Raw genomic sequence first — 20,579 nt, 5'->3', positions numbered from 1 at the left:
CGTTGCGAAGCATCCATTGATCCGCTCCGTGTCCGCGAGAAGTCGCTACATAGGGAAGACGTTGCGAAGCATCCATTGATCCGTTCCGTGTCCGCGAGAAGTCGCTACATAGGGAAGACGTTGCGAAGCATCCATTGATCCGCTCCGTGTTCGCGAGAAGTCGCTACATAGGGAAGACGTTGCGAAGCATCCATTCGAGTTCTCCGTGTCCGCGAGATGTCGCTACATAGGGAAGACGTTGCGAAGTATCCATTGATCCGCTCCGTGTCCGCGAGAAGTCGCTACATAGGGAAGACGTTGCGAAGTATCCATTGATCCGATCCGTGTCCGCGAGAAGTCGCTACACAGGGAAGACGTTGCGAAGCATCCACTGATCCGCTCCGTGTTCGCGAGAAGTCGCTACATAGGGAAGACGTTGCGAAGCATCCATTAGACTTCTCCGTGTCCGCGAGATGTCGCTACATAGGGAAGACGTTGCGAAGCATCCATTGATCCGCTCCGTGTCCGCGAGAAGTCGCTACATAGGGAAGACGTTGCGAAGCATGCATTGATCCGCTCCGTGTTCGCGAGAAGTCGCTACATAGGGAAGACGTTGCGAAGCATCCATTAGACTTCTCCGTGTCCGCGAGAAGTCGCTACATAGGGAAGACGTTGCGAAGTATCCATTGATCCGCTCCGTGTCCGCGAGAAGTCGCTACATAGGGAAGACGTTGCGAAGTATCAATTGATCCGATCCGTGTCCGCGAGAAGTCGCTACATAGGGAAGACGTTGCGAAGCATCCATTGATCCGCTCCGTGTTCGCGAGAAGTCGCTACATAGGGAAGACGTTGCGAAGCATCCATTCGACTTCTCCGTGTCCGCGAGAAGTCGCTACATAGGGAAGACGTTGCGAAGCGTCCATTGATCTGATCCGTGTCCGCGAGAAGTCGCTACATAGGGAAGACGTTGCGAAGCATCCATTGATCCGTTCCGTGTCTGCGAGAAGTCGTTACATAGGGAAGACGTTGCGAAGCATCCATTGATCCGCTCCGTGTCCGCGAGAAGTCGCTACATAGGGAAGACGTTGCGAAGCATCCACTGATCCGCTCCGTGTTCGCGAGAAGTCGCTACATAGGGAAGACGTTGCGAAGCATCCATTCGACTTCTCCGTGTCCGCGAGAAGTCGCTACATAGGGAAGACGTTGCGAAGCATCCATTGATCCGCTCCGTGTCCGCGAGAAGTCGCTACATAGGGAAGACGTTGCGAAGCATCTACTGATCCGCTCCGTGTCCGCGAGAAGTCGCTACGTAGGGAAGACGTTGCGAAGCATCCATTGATCCGCTCCGTGTCCGCTACATAGGGAAGACGTTGCGAAGCATCTACTGATCCGTTCCGTGTTCGTGTCCGTGAGGAATCGCTCTGTGAGTGATTTTATACTGATACGTATATGCGTTATTTTGAGGTTTGGCATGACCTCGATGACATCAATGACAGTGGGATATGTTTGTTTCATATTTAGAGTGTTTTCACGTATTTCAACACGCATTTATTGATGTTCAATTCACGCATACACGGACACGGATCACGGATCACGGATGAATGGATGGCTAGCTTAAAGCTACTACACCCTGTCTAACCCTGCCCATGCGAAGCACGGATTACAGCTAGTAATGATACGTTAGACACCAGACAGCCGTAAGGTTTAAATTGTTAACACTTGGTTGAGAAAGAAAAAAGAGAGAACTCACTGTCGCCACATACCAAAAAAGCAGAAAGGAATCATTTATATATGCACTTCCACATATGAAGACAGTGCACAGCAAGGTCTTTAATTTGATATACTAATCGAGGTTGAGACGGTTGAAAAACCCAATACCATCAAGGGCGATCGATCTAAAGGCCATCGCACCTTAGATGAGTGCTCTACCATTGAGGTACGCACACCCCGCCTCGACTTTGATTTTACGTCAACAAACAAATAACTTTTCACACGACTAATCAAAACATCACTTCCGTACATTTGACAGTGCTACAAGTCGTAATGCCCGGCGAAGACGATCGTTTTTTTAACGCATGCGTCTGCGTTAAAACGCAGACTCAACGCAGACGGATGCGTCTCGTGTTCGCCTACCTGCGATGCGTTCCTGCGATCCACTGACGATTTCTTTTATTAATTAATTTATTTATATTTTACTCTAGGAAAAATAACAAAGATTAAATGTAATTTATTAATACATTTTAAAACATAATAAACTTTATTTAAAACATTATGTACAATATACTATTACGATATAAATTTTTCTTATTTCACAATTGTTTGTTTTAATTATTATTATTAGGCATAGTACAATGAATGCAATAATTTATATTTTTTAATTTCATCTATTTAGAAATGTTATTAATTACACATGCCTATTCTTTGTTTCAAAGATGAGCAGTTGGAAACTATCTGTGTTGAAACATTTACATGGTAGTCATTTTTAATGGTCGGGTTTGTTTTCACAGTTCTATTCATCACTGAAACCAATAATTGTTAATTGTAACTGTCAGTTGGAGAGGCCATTTCGAAAGGCATGTTACTGACTAGACAGATGATTGGTAAATATAAAAATGTGAACGCAACGCAGACGTAAGTAGGCGCACACGTGCGTTTTTAGACGGATGCGGCAGGAGACGGATGCGTCTGTGCGTCTAAAATCAAACATGTTTGATATTTGAAAAATCGACGCAGCGCTAAAAAACGCAACGCAGAAGGGGTCGCACACGATGCGTTTTTACTGCGTTCGTACGGATGCGTTTTTTAACGCAAGACGCATGCGTTAAAAAACGCTCGTCTGCGCCGGGCATAAGGCAGTCGAAATTCATGTAGTACCATTCTATATAAACGTAGGGTTTTGTTCGGTTGTTTTTTGGGTGTTTTTGGTCTCGGCTATTGCAAATACTTTAAAAAAAAACAATAACAATAATTCACACTTGTGTTACGTACTAATTGTTCCTAGACCCAGTGTTGTTGTTTTTTGCTTTCTACAATCTACAGACATTCCGCACGGAACAAAACAGAAACTTAAATGAAGTGGCCCAACAGCTGTTCACAACAGAACGTCACCTGAACATAAAATGACGTTGGCTGACATCAGATTTATTGACGGAGAAATAAGATCTGCGTTTGGTGAGAATAATACAGTGTAACATTTGATATCATCAGGTCGAACAGCCACATGATGTAATCATGACAAACACAGTATTCGAGCTGTTAGATAAACACACGTCATCAAACCTGTGGATACGGCTTTACGATGAAGGCGACTTGCGACAAAACAAGCTAATGATATTGCTTATTGAGAAAAGGTACCAACACTTTACAGAAAACCGTTAACACCCATGTCATTCACCTTGATTTTACGTTTTTCAACATTGTTTTTGTATGTGACGGATAGCGGAAAACATGTTATCTATCCAGAATGTATAAAACTTTGAAAGACACCCCTCCCCTCCCCTCCCCCCCCCCCCCAGTTTTTCGTGACAGATTTTTTTTGTTTTAAAATTCCAGAAAACAATATAGCACGTAGGAGATCAGTCGTATAGCACAATGTGTTTGAGTTAATATTTTGATAAACATACGGCTTATAACGGGTATGAGAGGATACGGCTTATAGCGGGTATAGGAGGATACGGCTTATAGCGGGTATGGGAGGATAGGCTTATAACTGGTATGGGAAGAAGATACTGCTATGGTCTTAGCTGGTCAATGGTCTCCAGGACCACAAGTCAGAGGAACGCACCACGAACAGTTTTCTGTGATTTTTCTACGTGGCAGGTCATAACAGCCGTCAACGTCCGTGAGAGTAAACAGGATCGTTGCCGCTAGCTAGACGACCCAGTCTATAAATACTACCAGTCCTTTCATATTTTAATGCGACTGCTTTGACAATAGGTGTTTAGCTATGCGTGAAACAGGTTCTTGCATACCTCAGGTGGGGCTGTCTTACCGCTGGTAGCCAGGTAGCGTTATTGTTCGTGTGGGATACGCGACGGTCTTTCACAAGTTTACACATCTGCTAGAGATTTTCGTTAAGGAATAATAATAATAATAACAACAAGAAGACGACGACGTCCACCCAGTCATCATGGGGGCCTGTGCAACTGCCTTAATTGTGATCGCTACCATCTTGGGGCCCATCACGCTCGTGTTCATCGCAGTGTCGTTTGGCACAGATAACTGGCTGGTGTACACCGTTAAATCTGACGTTTCGAAAACAAATCCAAGTAATAAACCACTTGCGGTTCAGATGGTTTACCATTCTCGGAATCAAGGACTCTTCAGAATCTGTTATCCAGGAAATGATACCAAATGTAAGTAAATATATTTACTTATATATCATAAAGCATTAGAAAGTTTGTCACAATCCAAGCCACACCCATCGTAAATATGATCAGATTACTCACAAAAAAATCCGCCATATTGGATTTTGCTTTGCAAATGTCCCAATATGAACGTTTGTAGATAATTGATTTATGATCTTCCAATTAGAAATTGTTGTTCGTCGATTAAACGGGTCGATGGTGTATTTGTTCTGCTCGACTGTTTCTTGTGACACGCTTTACAGTTCTATGACAACTAGAATTAAATCAAGATGCAGAAATCAGATGTATGTATGTATGTATGTATATATACATACATGTGTATATATACGTGCATGTGTGTATATATATATATATATATATATATATATATATATATATATATATATATACATATACATACACACACACACACACACATACATAACACAGACACATACAGACACATACATAGATACACACACACACACACACACACACACACACACACACACACACACACACACATATATATATATATACATATATATATATATATATATATATATATATATATATATATATATATATATATCTGAAGAGTTCAGGCGCAAAACGCGATATATCCATTTTTCATTTTCAGTAAAAATGGGGGTTTTAATTGGCGTATATCGCGTTTTGATTAAAAAAAACAAAAAACAAAAACACCGGGATTTACCCAATACAATTTCATAAGGATCAATCACGTTTTGCAGCAAATCAGCGGGCCTACGATTAGCCCTTACTGACATACAATAATGGCTTTAACTAAAAACTAGAAAGAAAATGGTTTATATCGCGTTTTGCGCCTGAACTCTTCATATATATCACCTAAAGTAAGGCATCATATACTGATCATGAACATAAATTCGAATATGAACATGAAGTGGACTCCGGTGTAAATATGACACTGGCGAATGTCAACACAATGTATGAAGTGGGTGTGACCACCAAGTATGTGTGACACTGCCATACATCGTTGTCTGAGCGGAAACATGACAGTGCTGACAGCCTGTGATAAATGATGCAATCTGCTCTGTAAAGAGACCTCCATTTGCTGAAGGTTCCTGGGCAGGAACTGAGCGCCACGCTTCGCCCCTATATTATGGCCTTAATACATGTACGGCAGAAGTGTATGAAGCTCATGCCATGTTTAGCGGTATGGCATAGTGCATGATTAGTATCCTGTTCTGGACAGTATGTGTGTGTGTGTGAAGACGCTGATCGGCCGCCATGAGCGATGAACGTCGTCTTGATTGCAAAGAGACAACAGGAGACACGTACAGGTGTTGTGCCATGAACACTAATCCATCCTCAGACCATAATGCTTTTGTTTCATCAGCGGTTAACCACTTTCTGTCCTGTAGAGGCAGTCTAAGTTGCTGGACTGTGTCCCCGGACAGCGTGATTGGACCTTATTTGGATATAGGCACGTCAAATAATTATAAGTAAGTAAGCAGGTAGACAATTAAGTAAGTAAGTAAGCCAGTAAGTACGTATGAACACAACAACCAGTGCAAGGTTAACGTTGTCAGCGTTACTGCCAAATATGGACCCTGGTACCTAGCTTAACTAGATGAAACATTTGACAGACACCGCCTGTCTTGGATACATATGCCTGGGAAATTCGGAGAATGAAGGAAATGGTTTATTTAACGACGCACTCATCACATTTTATTTACGGTTATATGGCGTCGGGCATATGGTTAAGGACCACACAGATATTGAGAGAGGAAACCCGCTGTCGCCACTTCATGGGCTACTCTTTTCGATTAGCAGCAAGGGATCTTTTATATGCACCATCCCATAGACAGGATAGTACATACCGCGGTCTTTGATGTACTAGCGTGCACTGGCTGAAGAATGTGCTTAAGACAGGCGTTCTTGAATTTTCAGCGGATGCAAGTATTGAAGAAAAAAAACTTTTGTTAAAACAACCATGTTCACCATCCCCTTTGAGAATCCAACGTGCGTTGTTTTAAAAAAAATTGTTAAAAGATTGAAAGCGAAGCTATGCTAGAAAAAGTCCGGGTCGCAACTATTCCTACGGTCTTGCATTTATAACCGCATTGTTGTAGATAGAATATAGTTCTCAAAATTATTGTGAAATTTTAAATAATTCAAAATAAATGCATGCGTGTTCCTCCTAAAACACAATGTAGTTTTATGTCTTTAATATGTTGAAAAAGGCCTGTCCTGTTACACGTACATGGAAAAGTACCATGGATACGATATTTAAGTGATTTTTAAAGTATTAAAGTCCATGAATAATAAATTATCGGTTTAAATAGTTAAATTACAAAACAGAATGTATTCATTTTACATGATAAAAAAGCAAAAGCTCTATTTTCGCAGGCAATATTAATGAATAATTCATTATTTTCCATCATAGTATAGTTTCTCATTAGTTTGAGTGCATTTAAAGTGATTTTCACATATTTGAGTTGTACAAATTTACCGCATGCTATGCAATGTTATTTAATTTTGCGTGTGTGATCGTGTTACATTACCATGTTTTATTAACACAGACGATCCCGAATAAAACTTAAACAAGAGATGGTGTCATCTTGTTACAATTGTTTCTCAAATACACATTTCTTACACACCCGCTGGTGAGAACACCATGCGTTATTTATAACACATACCCTGTTTACACACGTACATGTGTTAACAATTTCAAGAAATACGACTGGCTGCTCCTAGGTGATGACCAGGTCACCAATGCTATATATCCAATGAAAAACAACACGATGGAAATCGATTACCTTGTGACGTATAGTTAATCTGACAATTATGTGTCTGTGACGCGTAAGTCAGCTACTTCTTCTTCTTCTTCTGCCATGTTAGATGGGTAGTCCGGTATTGTGGACGAAGTCCGCAGTCAGCCTTAGCGACGTCGCCGGTCCCCACAGTTTCTCCCTTAGGTCCACTGCACTGGGCCACGTTTGCTGTCGCAGAGTGTCGAAGGTGGGACAGGATTGGAGAATGTGGGCTGGTGTCTGTGGACCAGTGCCACATGGGCACTCGTCCGTGTGAGAGATTTTCAGCCTGAAGAGATGCGAAAGGAGCTGACAATGTCCTGTTCTCAGCCTGAAGATGGTGACCTGTTGTGACCTGTTCAGCTGGTAGATGCCATTCCCTTCAGGCCCTGTCTTCAGACGCTGTCTCCACATGTTCTTGAAGTGGTTTTTTTTAGAAGGGTCTTGACTTCACCATATGACATCTGGTGGGCAGTTTGCTCCTGTTTGCTGCCCAGCTTGGAGAAAGTGTCAGCTTTTTCATTTCCCATAACACCACAGTGGGAGAGGATCCACTGTAACACCAGTTTTGTTTGTAAGTCAGCTACGATTGCAAACGGTTGTAAATATCTTTTAGTCGAAAAAGATGTTAAAATTTGCTTAAAACCTGGGTTTTGAGGATATGTAAGAAATAAAATAATATATTCGTGTCCGTTAGATGTCATTTATCTCACAACTCGTTGTTTAAAAACGTATCAAACTCGCTTTTGCTCGTGAGATACATTCTAAACCAACTCGTTGTAAGATAAATGGCCACTCATATATTATTCTCTATGTATTACTAATATATTATAAAAGTATGTGCTATTTCGATTTCTTCTGGCTGGTTGAATATAGGTAGTCTCTATAATTTACTCTTTGTTAGTGAGTTGAGTCTGTGAATGATACTGTATATTACAGTACATATTTCCCGAACGTCGTCTCCTCCTTATTTCCACACGCACCGCTGGTTTAAAAATACCATGCTCAAAGGTTGTTGCTATGGTAACACGGTGTCCAACTTGAACAAGTCAAATAGAGTTGATATTCGATACTCTGGAGTTTATTGCATTGTTTATGTATGGTCAGTGAACCGTGTCGTTGGAGAAGGAAGAATGTTAAACATTCCTCTGGCGTGATAAGTTTTACAACCATCTGGTGGGATAGGGAGAGGGGTGTGGCAGGGAAAAGAAAGCATTCAAGGGGTATCGTGAGGAATATACCCACGTGAAGGTGTGGCGGGGAGAGGGGTGTGGCAGGGAAAAGAAAGCATTCAAGACTACAATAGTAACATATGCAACTAATATGTTGCTAATTTCCTAATTTTATAATGCAATCTTTTAACTTTTGTACATAAAAAACGTTAAACGACAGTAAAAAATTAGGTTTTTAAAGCTTCCACATCGTGTTTTTATTTATAACAAATATAGACACAGACACAGTAACATAATATCATTTGTAAAATTCATTTTATTATAATTAGCGAAAAAAAAACCCGCAGGGGTGGGGAGAGGGGTTTGCAGATCGAAATATTTCCCGGGTTATCATGACTCTAACCCCCATCCTCCCCCTCATAAACTTCGATCACGAGCGCCTGTATATTCGTCAGTGCTGTGGAAAAGTAAATTTAGCACTACTAGATTGTTCGTGCGTGTTCACCTGGACTGTGTTTCTATCTTGTTTTCCAGTCCTAGACAACGCGCAAGGTGTTGTAGACCGCTACTGCTTCAATGTCGACTACGAGGTACCTGAGACCGTTAGCAATCCAAGTGATGAATACATGGCAAGAATACGTGAGTGTCTTATAATGCTAACAACAATACTTTTAATATTTCAAATAGTGCTCGGTTATTAGTCTTAACTTTACTTACCCCCCTCCCCTCCCTCCAAGTCACCTAACGCACAGTCTCAAATGACTACTATTAGCGACGTATGGTTGTGTCCATTTACAGGCTCGTGGGAACGATATCTGAAGTGGGATTGTGGGTGTGGCACACCCCCACGTGAGGGCCTGACACAAACAAATCACTTTGTTGGTTCATATAGTAGAAGGTCTTAAGTGTGTGTATGTGTCTTCTATGTTCGTGTGTGTTCGTGTGTGTCTGTGTGTGTGTGTGTGAGAGAGAGAGAGAGAGAGAGAGAGAGAGAGAGAGAGAGAGAGAGAGAGAGAGAGAGAGAGAGTGAGAGTGAGTGTGTGTGTGTGTTCTATTTCAAAACAAAATTGTTTGATTTATGGTATATTATGTGATTATAGATTGAAAAATGTGCTAGTAGTTTATTCTCTGCGGTACCATGCTATTGTTTCTCACGGAATTTATTCTGAGGCAATATTTGCATTGAAAGGCATCGAGTATTGAATGGTGATGTGCAACCTTGATGTTATAATTGTATTTACACAAGAATGTGTCCAAAAGTCCTGTGTTTCTGTTACTCGGACTCGGAACTCTATGCACCTGCCCATATTCCATATACCTCAAAGGTTTCAGGCACGTCTGTCCCAGACCCGATCTCTGGCTTGGTTATCTTACCATAGGCGTACCTATGTAGGGGGAGGGGGGGGGGGGGGGGGGGGGGGCAGGCTGATTATTGCCCGAATTAAACAAAAGCGCCCGAATATGCATTACAACGTTTGCCCTACTGCCAAACAGCTATATAGGGTTACAGATAAATCGCCACGCACTTTTACATGCAATTACAACGAATATTGTGGGTAGAATAATGAAATTACATCGTTTTTCCAGAATTTCTCTATCGTTTTTGCTCAAATTTGAAGATTTTTTCTAGGACCCCCCCCCCCCCCCCCTGCCCCCTGTCTCGTACGCTTATGTCTTTTACGAACCAACACTTTTCTGTTTCTACAGATTTGAACCGCCTCTGGCTGGCATTTTACATCGTGGCCATTGTCACGTTTATCTGTGCGTACATTTTCGGACTGGTCCTGTGTTGTTGGAGGATCTCGAGATGGGCCTACGTGGCCGGACTGTGTGCGTACATTGCAGGTAAGAAGAAGTTTGTTTTGTTTAACAACACCACTAGAGCATATTGATTTATTAATAATCGGCTACTGGATGTGAAACATTTGGTAATTTGGACATATAGCCTTGGAGAGGAAACCCGCTACATTTTTTCATTAGTAGCTAGGGATCTTTTATATGCATCATCCCAAAGACAGGATAGCACACACCAGGGTCTTTGAAATACCAGTCGTGGTGCACTGGCTGGAGCGAGAAATAACCCAAATGGGCCCACCGACGGGGATCGATCCCAGACCGACCGCGCATCAAGCGAACGCTTTACCACTGGGCTACGTTACGCCCTCACCTTCAATAAAGACATTCTTGGCTTGATGACGTAGGTTGCTGTAACCTTCCGTGCGCATTGCCCTGCCCTCCCCTGTATTTGTGGATAACATATTGAATATATCATCAAGCGCATCAAGCGAGCGCTTTACTACTAGGCTACGCCTTGCCCCTTTGCAGGTAAGAGACACCTCGAGATTTGTCTAGGCTCATTAAAACCACCGGGTAGCTTCATATTTGTCAGTGTGTGGGCGGTGTAAACACTGGGACTGTACATGTTACCCCGATGACCCTATAGCTCGGCGTTCTTAAGCTTTTCAATCAGATGGTACACAAATACATGGGCGTCAACAGCAAGTTCTCAATGGGTTTCGTTTTCATAATTAACTCGATTTTTTTTATGGTCATTGTATATTGTTTGCAGAGTGAATAACAGTAAAAAGATTTTTAATAAAAAATAGAAAGAAAGACAGAAACATAATTGCCAAATTGGGATTCATTCTCACCCCAACACCACACACCCTGTCCTAGTGACTTGTCTGTACTGTGATGCTTACAATTCCAAGACACACCAAAATACACGTTTAATGATGATACCAATAAACATATATTTGAAAATGTTCACAAATGCATTAAACAGACACAACGATGTGACTAAGAAAACGTTTTCTCCTGGAGCGGAATCATTTATTTATTTGTTGTTACTTTTTACTATTATATTGTTATCACCAGTTGGGCATGTTAAACCATCGATTACTTCTAATTATTTTCTTCTCTTTTTTTCTGTCCTTTCAGTTTATTCAATCGTTTTTCACAAACGTTTACTTTACTTTAAATGATTCATTGATTCATTGATTTATTGAAAATTGTAGTCGCCATTATTGTACAATTTAATGTTTGTAATTAGGAGAGGACGTCGTAAACTGGATAACGTATGCCTAATCCTATTTCTTTTTATCGCTCTCTATATATACATACATACATACATACATATTATTATTATTATAATTATATATATATATATATATATATATATATATATATATATATATATATACACCTGGAAAAAAGTATCGCAACACCCAAAACAATCAGGCCTCATATCAAAATTTCAAAATATTTTAAAAGTCTGTTTGTGGGGTCCACAATCATGACCCTTTTGCTACACCATATATTGAGATACGGTCTGCACGTGCTACCGCATGCGGGTAGTGAAACGTGCATTACGGGTACCCCGCACTGGGCAAAACACGTGTTTCAAGCCACCGTTCTTACTGTTAGAAAACTGAGAAGATTTTGTGAATTAATTGATGTTATTAGAATATGGGGCCTCCCCAACTGTCAGATGCTGTCAGATGGCAGGTTATCGGCATGCGGAATGCGGGTATGTCCCTGAGAGCCATCGCAAGAAATGTTGGCCATCATGCATCCACCATCAGCCGATTGGTCCGGAAACATCAACAAACCAATGACGTTAAGGACCGTAATCGTTCCGGACGACCACGTGTGACAAGTCATAGGGAAGATACCGCCCTTCTGAGACTCACCAGGATTCATCCGTTCATGAGAAGTGGCGTGTTGAAACGAGAATGGCTGCCAAATCGTCGTCTTTCAGATAGAATGGTGCGGAATCGACTCAAGACAGCTGGGTATAAAGCCAGACGACCCGTCCGACGTCCGTTGTTAACCCGTGCACACATTGCCGCACGGCTGGCCTGGTGTCAACAGCGACGTCCATGGAATTTTGCATCATGGCGGAGAATATACTGGTCGGACGACAGTCGATTTCTGTTGTTCATGACTGACGGTAGAGCCCGTGTCTGGCGCCAGAGAGGTACAGCTTATGCCCAAAGGCACATCTTGCAGCAGGTTCCTTTTGGCGGAGGGTCCATAATGGTGTGGGGTTACATGTCACACGATTGCAAACTCGACCTTGTAACTGTCAGGCAAAATCTAAACGGACAAGGCTACCTCACAGACATCTTGGACACGGTTGTTGTGCCACACTTTGATAATCATCCTTTGAACACAAGGCCAATTTTCATGGATGACAATGCTAGGCCGCATCGTGCACGTGTCGTCACTGACTTCCTACACCAGGAGGCAGTCACAACGCTACCCTGGCCTGCCAGGAGTCCAGATTTAAACCCCATAGAGATGATCTGGGACATCATGGGTCGCAGGGTACGTGAGAGGGAGCCTCCAGTACAGAATCTGGCGGAATTGGAACAGACTCTGCACCAGGAATGGAACAGAATACCTCAGCGTCATATGCAACGTCTCGTACAGTCGATGAGGAGGAGGGTATGGGAAGTTATCGCCGTCGGAGGAGGTTACACCCGTTACTGAGGGTCTGGGAAGTCGATTTTGATGAGGGTTCTGGATCTTATTCTGACTGGAAGGGGTTCCACAGGATCTTGATAGAATGTTATGGTTTGTGTACTTGGGTCATTTGTTGAGGACTGGAGGGCAAAATATTGACAGTGACTGCACTTGCGAACTTCACACAACAAAACTTAAGAGCACCTCATTTTTTGTAGGTTTTTCATCTTTTTGGGTTCTCAGAATAAAATGCGTGTTTTTGTTTAGTATGTTGTTGAATTTGTTGAATTATATGCAATAAAATATTTTTCAATAACATATATATATATATATATATATATATATATATATATATATATATATATATATATATATATTACACCAAAATATTGTATTATACCAGCATTAATATAAATGTTTTATTAACCCTCTAAGGGCCGATGTTACATATTTGCACAAACTAAGTAATGTTTTTATGTACACAGTACACAAACAGTTTTAATGAAAACAGGTTTTAAGATTGGATTTCAGCACAGTATTTACAATAAAACACAAAGAAGCAGTATCAAAGATCCATAATGACCAAAAGTTTATACAAAATTTCACTTCGAAATGTAAAGATTATACAGGACCTTAAAATATAATTATCTTGTAAAACAAATACATCACTAAAATATTTATAGAGGATAACCGACGGATTTACTTGTGTATTTTGAATTGGAAAACGATATTACTTAATATAATAAATTGTAGACTTAAACATGTATTTCAAGTTTGGTGGTGGTGGTGGTGGCGGGGGGGGGGGGGGGGGGGGGGGGGAGGAGGTACTGAATAAGGTACATTTAAACATTGCGTACATGTGGTGACGCCCGTGTATTCAGTAAGTTTCCTTTTATATTCAGTGACACGGGACACACAGCTTATTATAGCGCCGACCCGTCGAGCACAATAAAATCAATGATGCTGCTCTTTTATCCCAGAATTTGTTCTGTATGTTATGTGTTAAGTCATTCTATTTTCTGCGTAGCTGTATTATTATAATAGGCTATTTGTGTTTCATTCTATCTTATATATATTTCCTTTCACATTATTATTGAATAGAAAAACCCCAACACCCAAAAATATTTGATACAGCGTAAGTTAAAACATGTTTATGATTTTTAAGAATATAAAAAAATGTTTTTTTTGTGCAATAGAATTCGTTCAAGTTGTGAGGGTTCGTAGGATCAATCCCTCTCGGTTGACTTTGCTAAGCGATCAAAAACATGTTAATTACAGATTACTTAGTTATTGCAAATATGTAACATCGGCCCTTAGAGGGTTAATAAAACATTTATATTAATGCTGGTATAATACAATATTTCGATATATATATATATATATATATATATATATATATATATATATATATATATATATATATATATATATATATATATGTATGTATGTATGTATGTATATATGTATATATATATATATGATTAAAATCGGATTGATTTTATTAGTAATAAATTAAAATTATCTGTCGTTCATAATAATGTTGCTAATTATAAGCAAGTTAATTATAAGTTTCGTTAAACAAATATTCCTTTCCTATAAATTACACTCGGTTTGACGATGTATTGATATGTTATTAAAATCCCTTTTCGTTTCAGCTTTCAGTGTAGCCGCCGCCATTGCATTCTTCCACGGAGCCGAATATCTAGAGCGGAATAAAATAACAGGTTACGAACAGTTCTACCAAGGGTGGCCATCGGTAAGACAGCTATATTTCACTTGTTCTTCGCTTTGTCCTTCAAATACATATTTGGTTATTACTGTATGGGTAATGTAAATTGAGACCAAAACGGATTGATATGGTTTGGCACCCGTATTTCGTGTCTCACGGCCCGTATCCCGTATCCTATCTGGATCACCCCTGCGCGTGCTGTAACCTCACCGTGGTGCAGGGGTGTAACATTCTCTTTGAGAATGGCCAATACAGCATAAATTGAAGTTTAGAGTAAAAGTCAGTATCTTATCTGTGATATTTGTATTTGTATTTTTGCACAGTTCTTTACACTGTTTTTATTTATATCTTGAATTTTTGTGTTGATGTTGATCATCACTTTAGTTTTTTCCATTTACCATAGTTTGACACCCAGTAGCCGATATATTTTTCGTGCTGGGGTGTCGTTAAACATTCATTCATTCATTCATTCCTATCTGGATCAAAAATGCATTGATCAATACGTTTGATGTGTCAACGATATTATCAGTAACTACAGAGTATATATACTCTTAAAAAAAGTAGGGGAACCTGAAATATTAATGTTAATATAAACTATTAGACCGAACATACGTTTTGACCACAGACATCCTAGTAAAGAACGTTCAGGTCTGTTTATCAACACACCGAAACACATTTCATAGTTTGCACATGCATCACGCAGTTGCCCCGTACCGTGTATGGGGTATTATTCTCGATTTTCACAATTTCCAGGAAGGTCCATTAATCACTGTGGAACATTATTTCTGTCAATCATTTTTCATTTTGTTGATCACACAATTGTTATTGTTTTGTTTTTAGTTATTTTTATTGTTTGAATTTGCGATTTACTGATTTAAAAAATGTCAACTTTAAATTTCACTTCTGACCCCAATCGTCCCTTCAAGATCTTTGGCGGTCATAAAACCTACTGTAATACTGAACTACCGGTTGTAATGTTTGGCCAATAATTCACTGTTATCATATAACCATTCCCCACAGCTAATATACCTAAACATTTTGGCAATTGTAAATTCTTATTAGAGTTCCCCTACTTTTTTTTTTAAGAGTATATTTTCTTTTTATATGTGGCATGAAGATTTTAGCCGTTTTATCGACTATTGTGATATTTGAGCCAGTTTATTGTTTATTTGTTGTTTGTTTGTTTGTTTTGCATTGATTATTGCACTCCTGTCAGTTTAGTCTGAGGGGTGCCAAATGTTGCGACCCTACACTGAGGCTCATGTTTTCCAGTGCCAAAAGAGCAATTTATAAGTCTAACATTGTGAAAACAAATGCCACTAACTGTAACAAGTTGCATGTAGGTTATAAATCAATATTATTTAAAGGCATACTGTCACAGATTTAAGGACCATATTTCTCTAAAAATGGATAATAAATAAAAATTACATTAATTGTTGGAAACCAAATCTAGGTATCGCATCACCTTAACTGAACCATGATGGAGTGAAATCCATGTCATCCCTCTCGGCAATTTTAGTTTTTGAATTATGGACCATTGCCATAATTTGATTATTTTTACAAAATGTCATTAATAAATGGAGTATGGTGGTTATGTAGATGGTTGAATAAAGTACATTTAAGAACAAATCAAATTATTTTTGTTCAGGTAATACTTTGTTAGACCATTAAATAGGTCAGTGGTCTGTGACAATATGCCTTTAAGACATGTAAGACATTAGTTTGCGAATTGCGACTTTCCCTGCTCGCCACTGAAGAGTGTGATTTTTCACTTTCCTAGTTTTTTCAAACACAAAGGTCTGGAGTTCATTTGGTGGGAGATCGGGTTAAATACACATGAATAGAGAAAACCATCAAAGTTTTCTTCATTCTAGTACTGGATCAGTTATATTATTACCCACAATCTATACACAGTACAGTACATTTGATTTAAAATAATATTAAACTATTAGGCGTAAATTCCATTTGTCTGCAATTCGTATGTGTTTGTACGCATACGGAATCCATAATGCATGGCGTGATCAAATACGCATGCAGATCCATACGCACAGGTGTACGAAAACACATAAATAGAATGTACACAACAAAAGGTTGTTTTGTTAAAGGCATATTGTCACAGACCACTGACCTATTTAATGGTGTAACAAAGTATTATCTGAACAAAAATATTTTGATTTGTCCCTAAATGTACTTTATTCAACCATCTTTATAACCACCATACTCCATTTATTAATGACATTTTGTAAAAATAATTGAATTATGGCAATGTTCCATAATTCAAAAACAAAAATTACCGAGAGGGGTGACATGGATTTCACTCCATCGTGGTTCAGTTAAGGTGATGCGATAGCTAGATTTGGTTTCCAACAATTAATGTAATTTTTATTTATTATCCATTTTTAGAGAAATAAGGTCCTTAAATCCGTGACAGTATGCCTTTAACGACACCACTAGAACACACTAATTAATTAATCATCGGCTATTGGATGCCAAACATTTGGTAATTCTGACTCATCAGAGGAAACCCGCTACATTTTCCCTAATGCAGCAAGGGATCTTTTATATATTATGCATTTTCCCACAGACAGGAAAGCATTGTACGCAACATATTTCCATAGAGAGTTGTTGTTACGGATTACGCAGTTGCTGATTACGTATTCGTATATGCACACGAATTGCGGACAAATGGAATTTGCGCTTACACTGTTACATTTTTCTTTCTCCAGGCTCTGCGAACAAATGGAATTTGCGCTTACACTGTGACTTTTCTCTTTCCCCAGACTCTGCGAACAAATGGAATTTGCGCTTACACTGTGACTTTTCTTTTTCCTCAGACTCTGCGAACAAATGGAATTTACGCTTACACTTTTACTTTTCTCTTTCCCCAGACTCTGAAAGACGGCACGAACCGCAAGTACGGCTGGTCGTACATCATCGGCTGGGTGGGCATGATCCTGGCGGCGTTCACCGCCACCTTCTACTCGCTGGCGGGATGCTACATCACCAGCGGCCACTACGAGGACTCGCGCGAGATCCTGGAGAAGCCGAGCCGCCACTCGCCCCACATGATGATGGAGCCCATGTACACCCTCGACGACCCCTACTACGCCAAATACGCCATGTCCGGAGGCTACCCCCGCGGAGGCTACGTCGGACCCTACATGTACGGCCCTGATGGACGACCCCTTGCTCACGCCCCAGCTATCGCTTACCCTGGTGATCCTCACTGGCAGTTTCGGGAAGCCTAATTTGGATGTTCATGTTATCTGGGAACATTTAAAATAATAATAATAATAATGACTTATCAAAGATGTTTCAAAACAATACCAATGTGTACGATATATAATTATATACCATTCTATATCCACAAAACGACTACGTTCCATGCAATCTTAACTGACTGCGTGTTGGAACAGTCCTGTGGAGTGTATTTACATACATGTTAAGCTTGGTATGTTGGCGATGAAAATCCCATTAGTACATAACACATTATTTAAATTTAATGAAAATAATTTATTAAAAGTAAAAGAAAAAAAGAAAGGAAATTTTTTTATATATTAAATATGTTGAAAACAGCATTTTACTTTCATTTTATAGAAACAAAACAAAACAAAATATATGTATATTAAAAAAAAACCCAAATTATCTTAATATTATTTAAATGTTAGGAACATTTTCGTTAGAATCGTTACCTTTTCCGTCGGTACAAACAATTAAACAGCTAATTTGTACTGTATTTTTGACATGTTTTAATTTCTTGTATGTATTACAACAGTCATGTGTAGTTTCATGTGTGTGTGTGTGTGTATGTGTGCGTGTTACACTGTGCTTGTATCTAAGTCACAAAAATAGACGAATGCCTTGCACAAAGTAAATAAACTGACATATATAGCAAGAAACATTATATACCATAAAATGTATTTTGCAAAACATCAGTAAAAACAATTTTTGCAAGTGTTATACGCTGTCTTATGCAATGCATGTAGGTATTAATCACACTGATCAAGTACATTAGATATAGATACTTGGTCCTCATATAACATTTCAGGGCATTTTTAGCGAGGATTTTGTTACTTGCTTGAAATATTAATTTTCTTACATCTGGCATACCCTGACAGGAAACAAATGTGCATCCGTTTGATGTTGATCCTGATAACGGAATACTTGACTTACATCATGCCTACGTTGAGTCATTCGTTTTTCGTTTAATGTTTACAAACTATTTTGACTGGTTCCCGAAGTGGTCATTTGGTTTAACGTGCAGCGTAAAAATCAGTTTACCAGCGTCAGCGATAAACGTCTGGCTGAACTTACCCCAGGTGTAAAAATATTAATATTCCAAGCAAGAAACTACCCAGGCCCGTAGCCAATGCGGGGTCGGGGTCCGTCGACCCCCCCCCCCCCCCTTTCCGGTGGCTTTTTTTTTTCAATATGCCACCGGACCTGCCTAAGCAAATCGGGCACTTCGTGCCTCACCATAAGCCTAAACGACCACCCCCCCCCCCCCCCCCCCCAACATCCTGCCTACGGGCCTGCTACCTTTCAACAAGAAGATTTTAAAGTGAACATGAACCTTTATCATTACATGGAATACAAAACTACACATCACGTTTATTGAATCGACGTCACAATCCCAATAAACATACTCAACAGTACGTGTATTGAATTAACCAATTTATTTATATTATCTTTCCATACACAAAACATTACGTATATTGAATTAAACAATTTATTTATGGCATCTTTTTAAGATATCTAATATAGTGCATACATATCTTTATCTAAATATTTCTTTTTATAACCACTCATGTATCACGTTATTCCTAATATACCATATTCAAAATTCAAACAATGTTCATTTGTAAAAATAATACAAATCCCGATAAACACATTCACACTCGAGTGTACTTCGATAAAAGATGGGGCAAACTGCTACGGTATGCATGTTGTCAGTTTTAAACATTAATACTCGGTGTACCTGATTTGGTAACAATAAAGGTTTTAGTGGTCACAATGTATTATTTTATTCACATAGTATGAAAGCAATGACATTTTTAATTTGTAGTGGATAAATAATGTTGAATACGCATTGAGCCCAATTTTAGCATATCACTTAGCATAGTCCATTTCCAGAATAGGAGGGTACTCGTTATACATTATTATTATTATTATTGTTATTGTTATTATTTTGTTTGTAAAGATCTAATTAGCGATGATCTCGGGTAATTAATAAGATTTCTAAACTTCCTACCATTACACAAAGTGTGTATTTGAAATTAGTTTAAGTGCAGGTTACACTTGTTTGTGCAATAGCAAACTCGTAGATGAATGAACGTCTTCAGAATATCTAATTTTGTACATGCCTCTTTCCAGTAGCCTCTACATTTTGAATGTCAAAACTCTTTCTAAATAGATTCCGTTAGTTTTGTTTACTCGCTAGTCGCATTAACATCATTACTAATAACCCTGTTTCGTGAACATTCTTGTTAGCTAGTGCGTGTGTTGGTGTTTTCCTTTTCTGTTTCTCTGAATCTCATGTATGACTATACTAACCACAATAATCTAGAAATCCATTTGAGAGTTTTGTTACTTATTACATCGCACGAGTAGTTTTAACATTGTGAACTTAAAAGATTTTAGTGTGACTGTACAAATTATAATATTCAAGATTTAAATTGTATTTATATATTATTCTATAACTACATTATACTTTTTTTTTTCAAATCATGATTCATGCTAACATGTATACTGTACACACATAATCATTAAAAACGTTTTCTATAAAGGTGCTGAATTTGTCTCTTACTTTAAGTGATATCAGTTGTTAAGATTGTATACAAACAAAAACAAAATACAAAAAAAATAAAAAAAAAAAAAACCCCACCAGCTTTCATGGTAATATCCAGGGATATTGGTTCTTTTCAATATTGATCAAATTATTCAAATTTTATGTATATAAAGTTTTATGCTATCCCTTCCCCCATTTTCTTTAAATTTCAAAAATTGTTCCCATACAATTTTCTGTCCCGGGTCAAGTCCCTGGCTAACCACAGACAGGACCCGGGATGGACATGCCTGAAACTATGGTATC

General features: G+C 39.1%; 1 protein-coding gene across 1 annotated transcript; it reads left to right on the top strand.

Annotated features, from left to right (window-relative positions):
- Positions 1 to 3,942: 3,942 nt before the first annotated feature.
- Positions 3,943 to 20,274, top strand: LOC121378266 (transmembrane protein 178B-like). The gene is made up of 5 exons (XM_041506347.1): positions 3,943 to 4,334; positions 8,827 to 8,931; positions 10,000 to 10,137; positions 14,415 to 14,515; positions 17,377 to 20,274. Exons 1-5 carry the CDS (start codon positions 4,109 to 4,111, stop codon positions 17,734 to 17,736), a joined length of 930 nt encoding a protein of 309 aa, XP_041362281.1. The 5' UTR covers positions 3,943 to 4,108; the 3' UTR covers positions 17,737 to 20,274.
- The last annotated feature ends 305 nt before the right edge of the window (positions 20,275 to 20,579 follow it).

Source organism: Gigantopelta aegis, chromosome 8 (assembly GCF_016097555.1).
Source record: "Gigantopelta aegis isolate Gae_Host chromosome 8, Gae_host_genome, whole genome shotgun sequence".
In the NCBI taxonomy this organism is placed as follows: Eukaryota; Metazoa; Mollusca; class Gastropoda; order Neomphalida; family Peltospiridae; genus Gigantopelta; species Gigantopelta aegis.
This window is presented reverse-complemented; position numbering and strand designations above follow the sequence as displayed.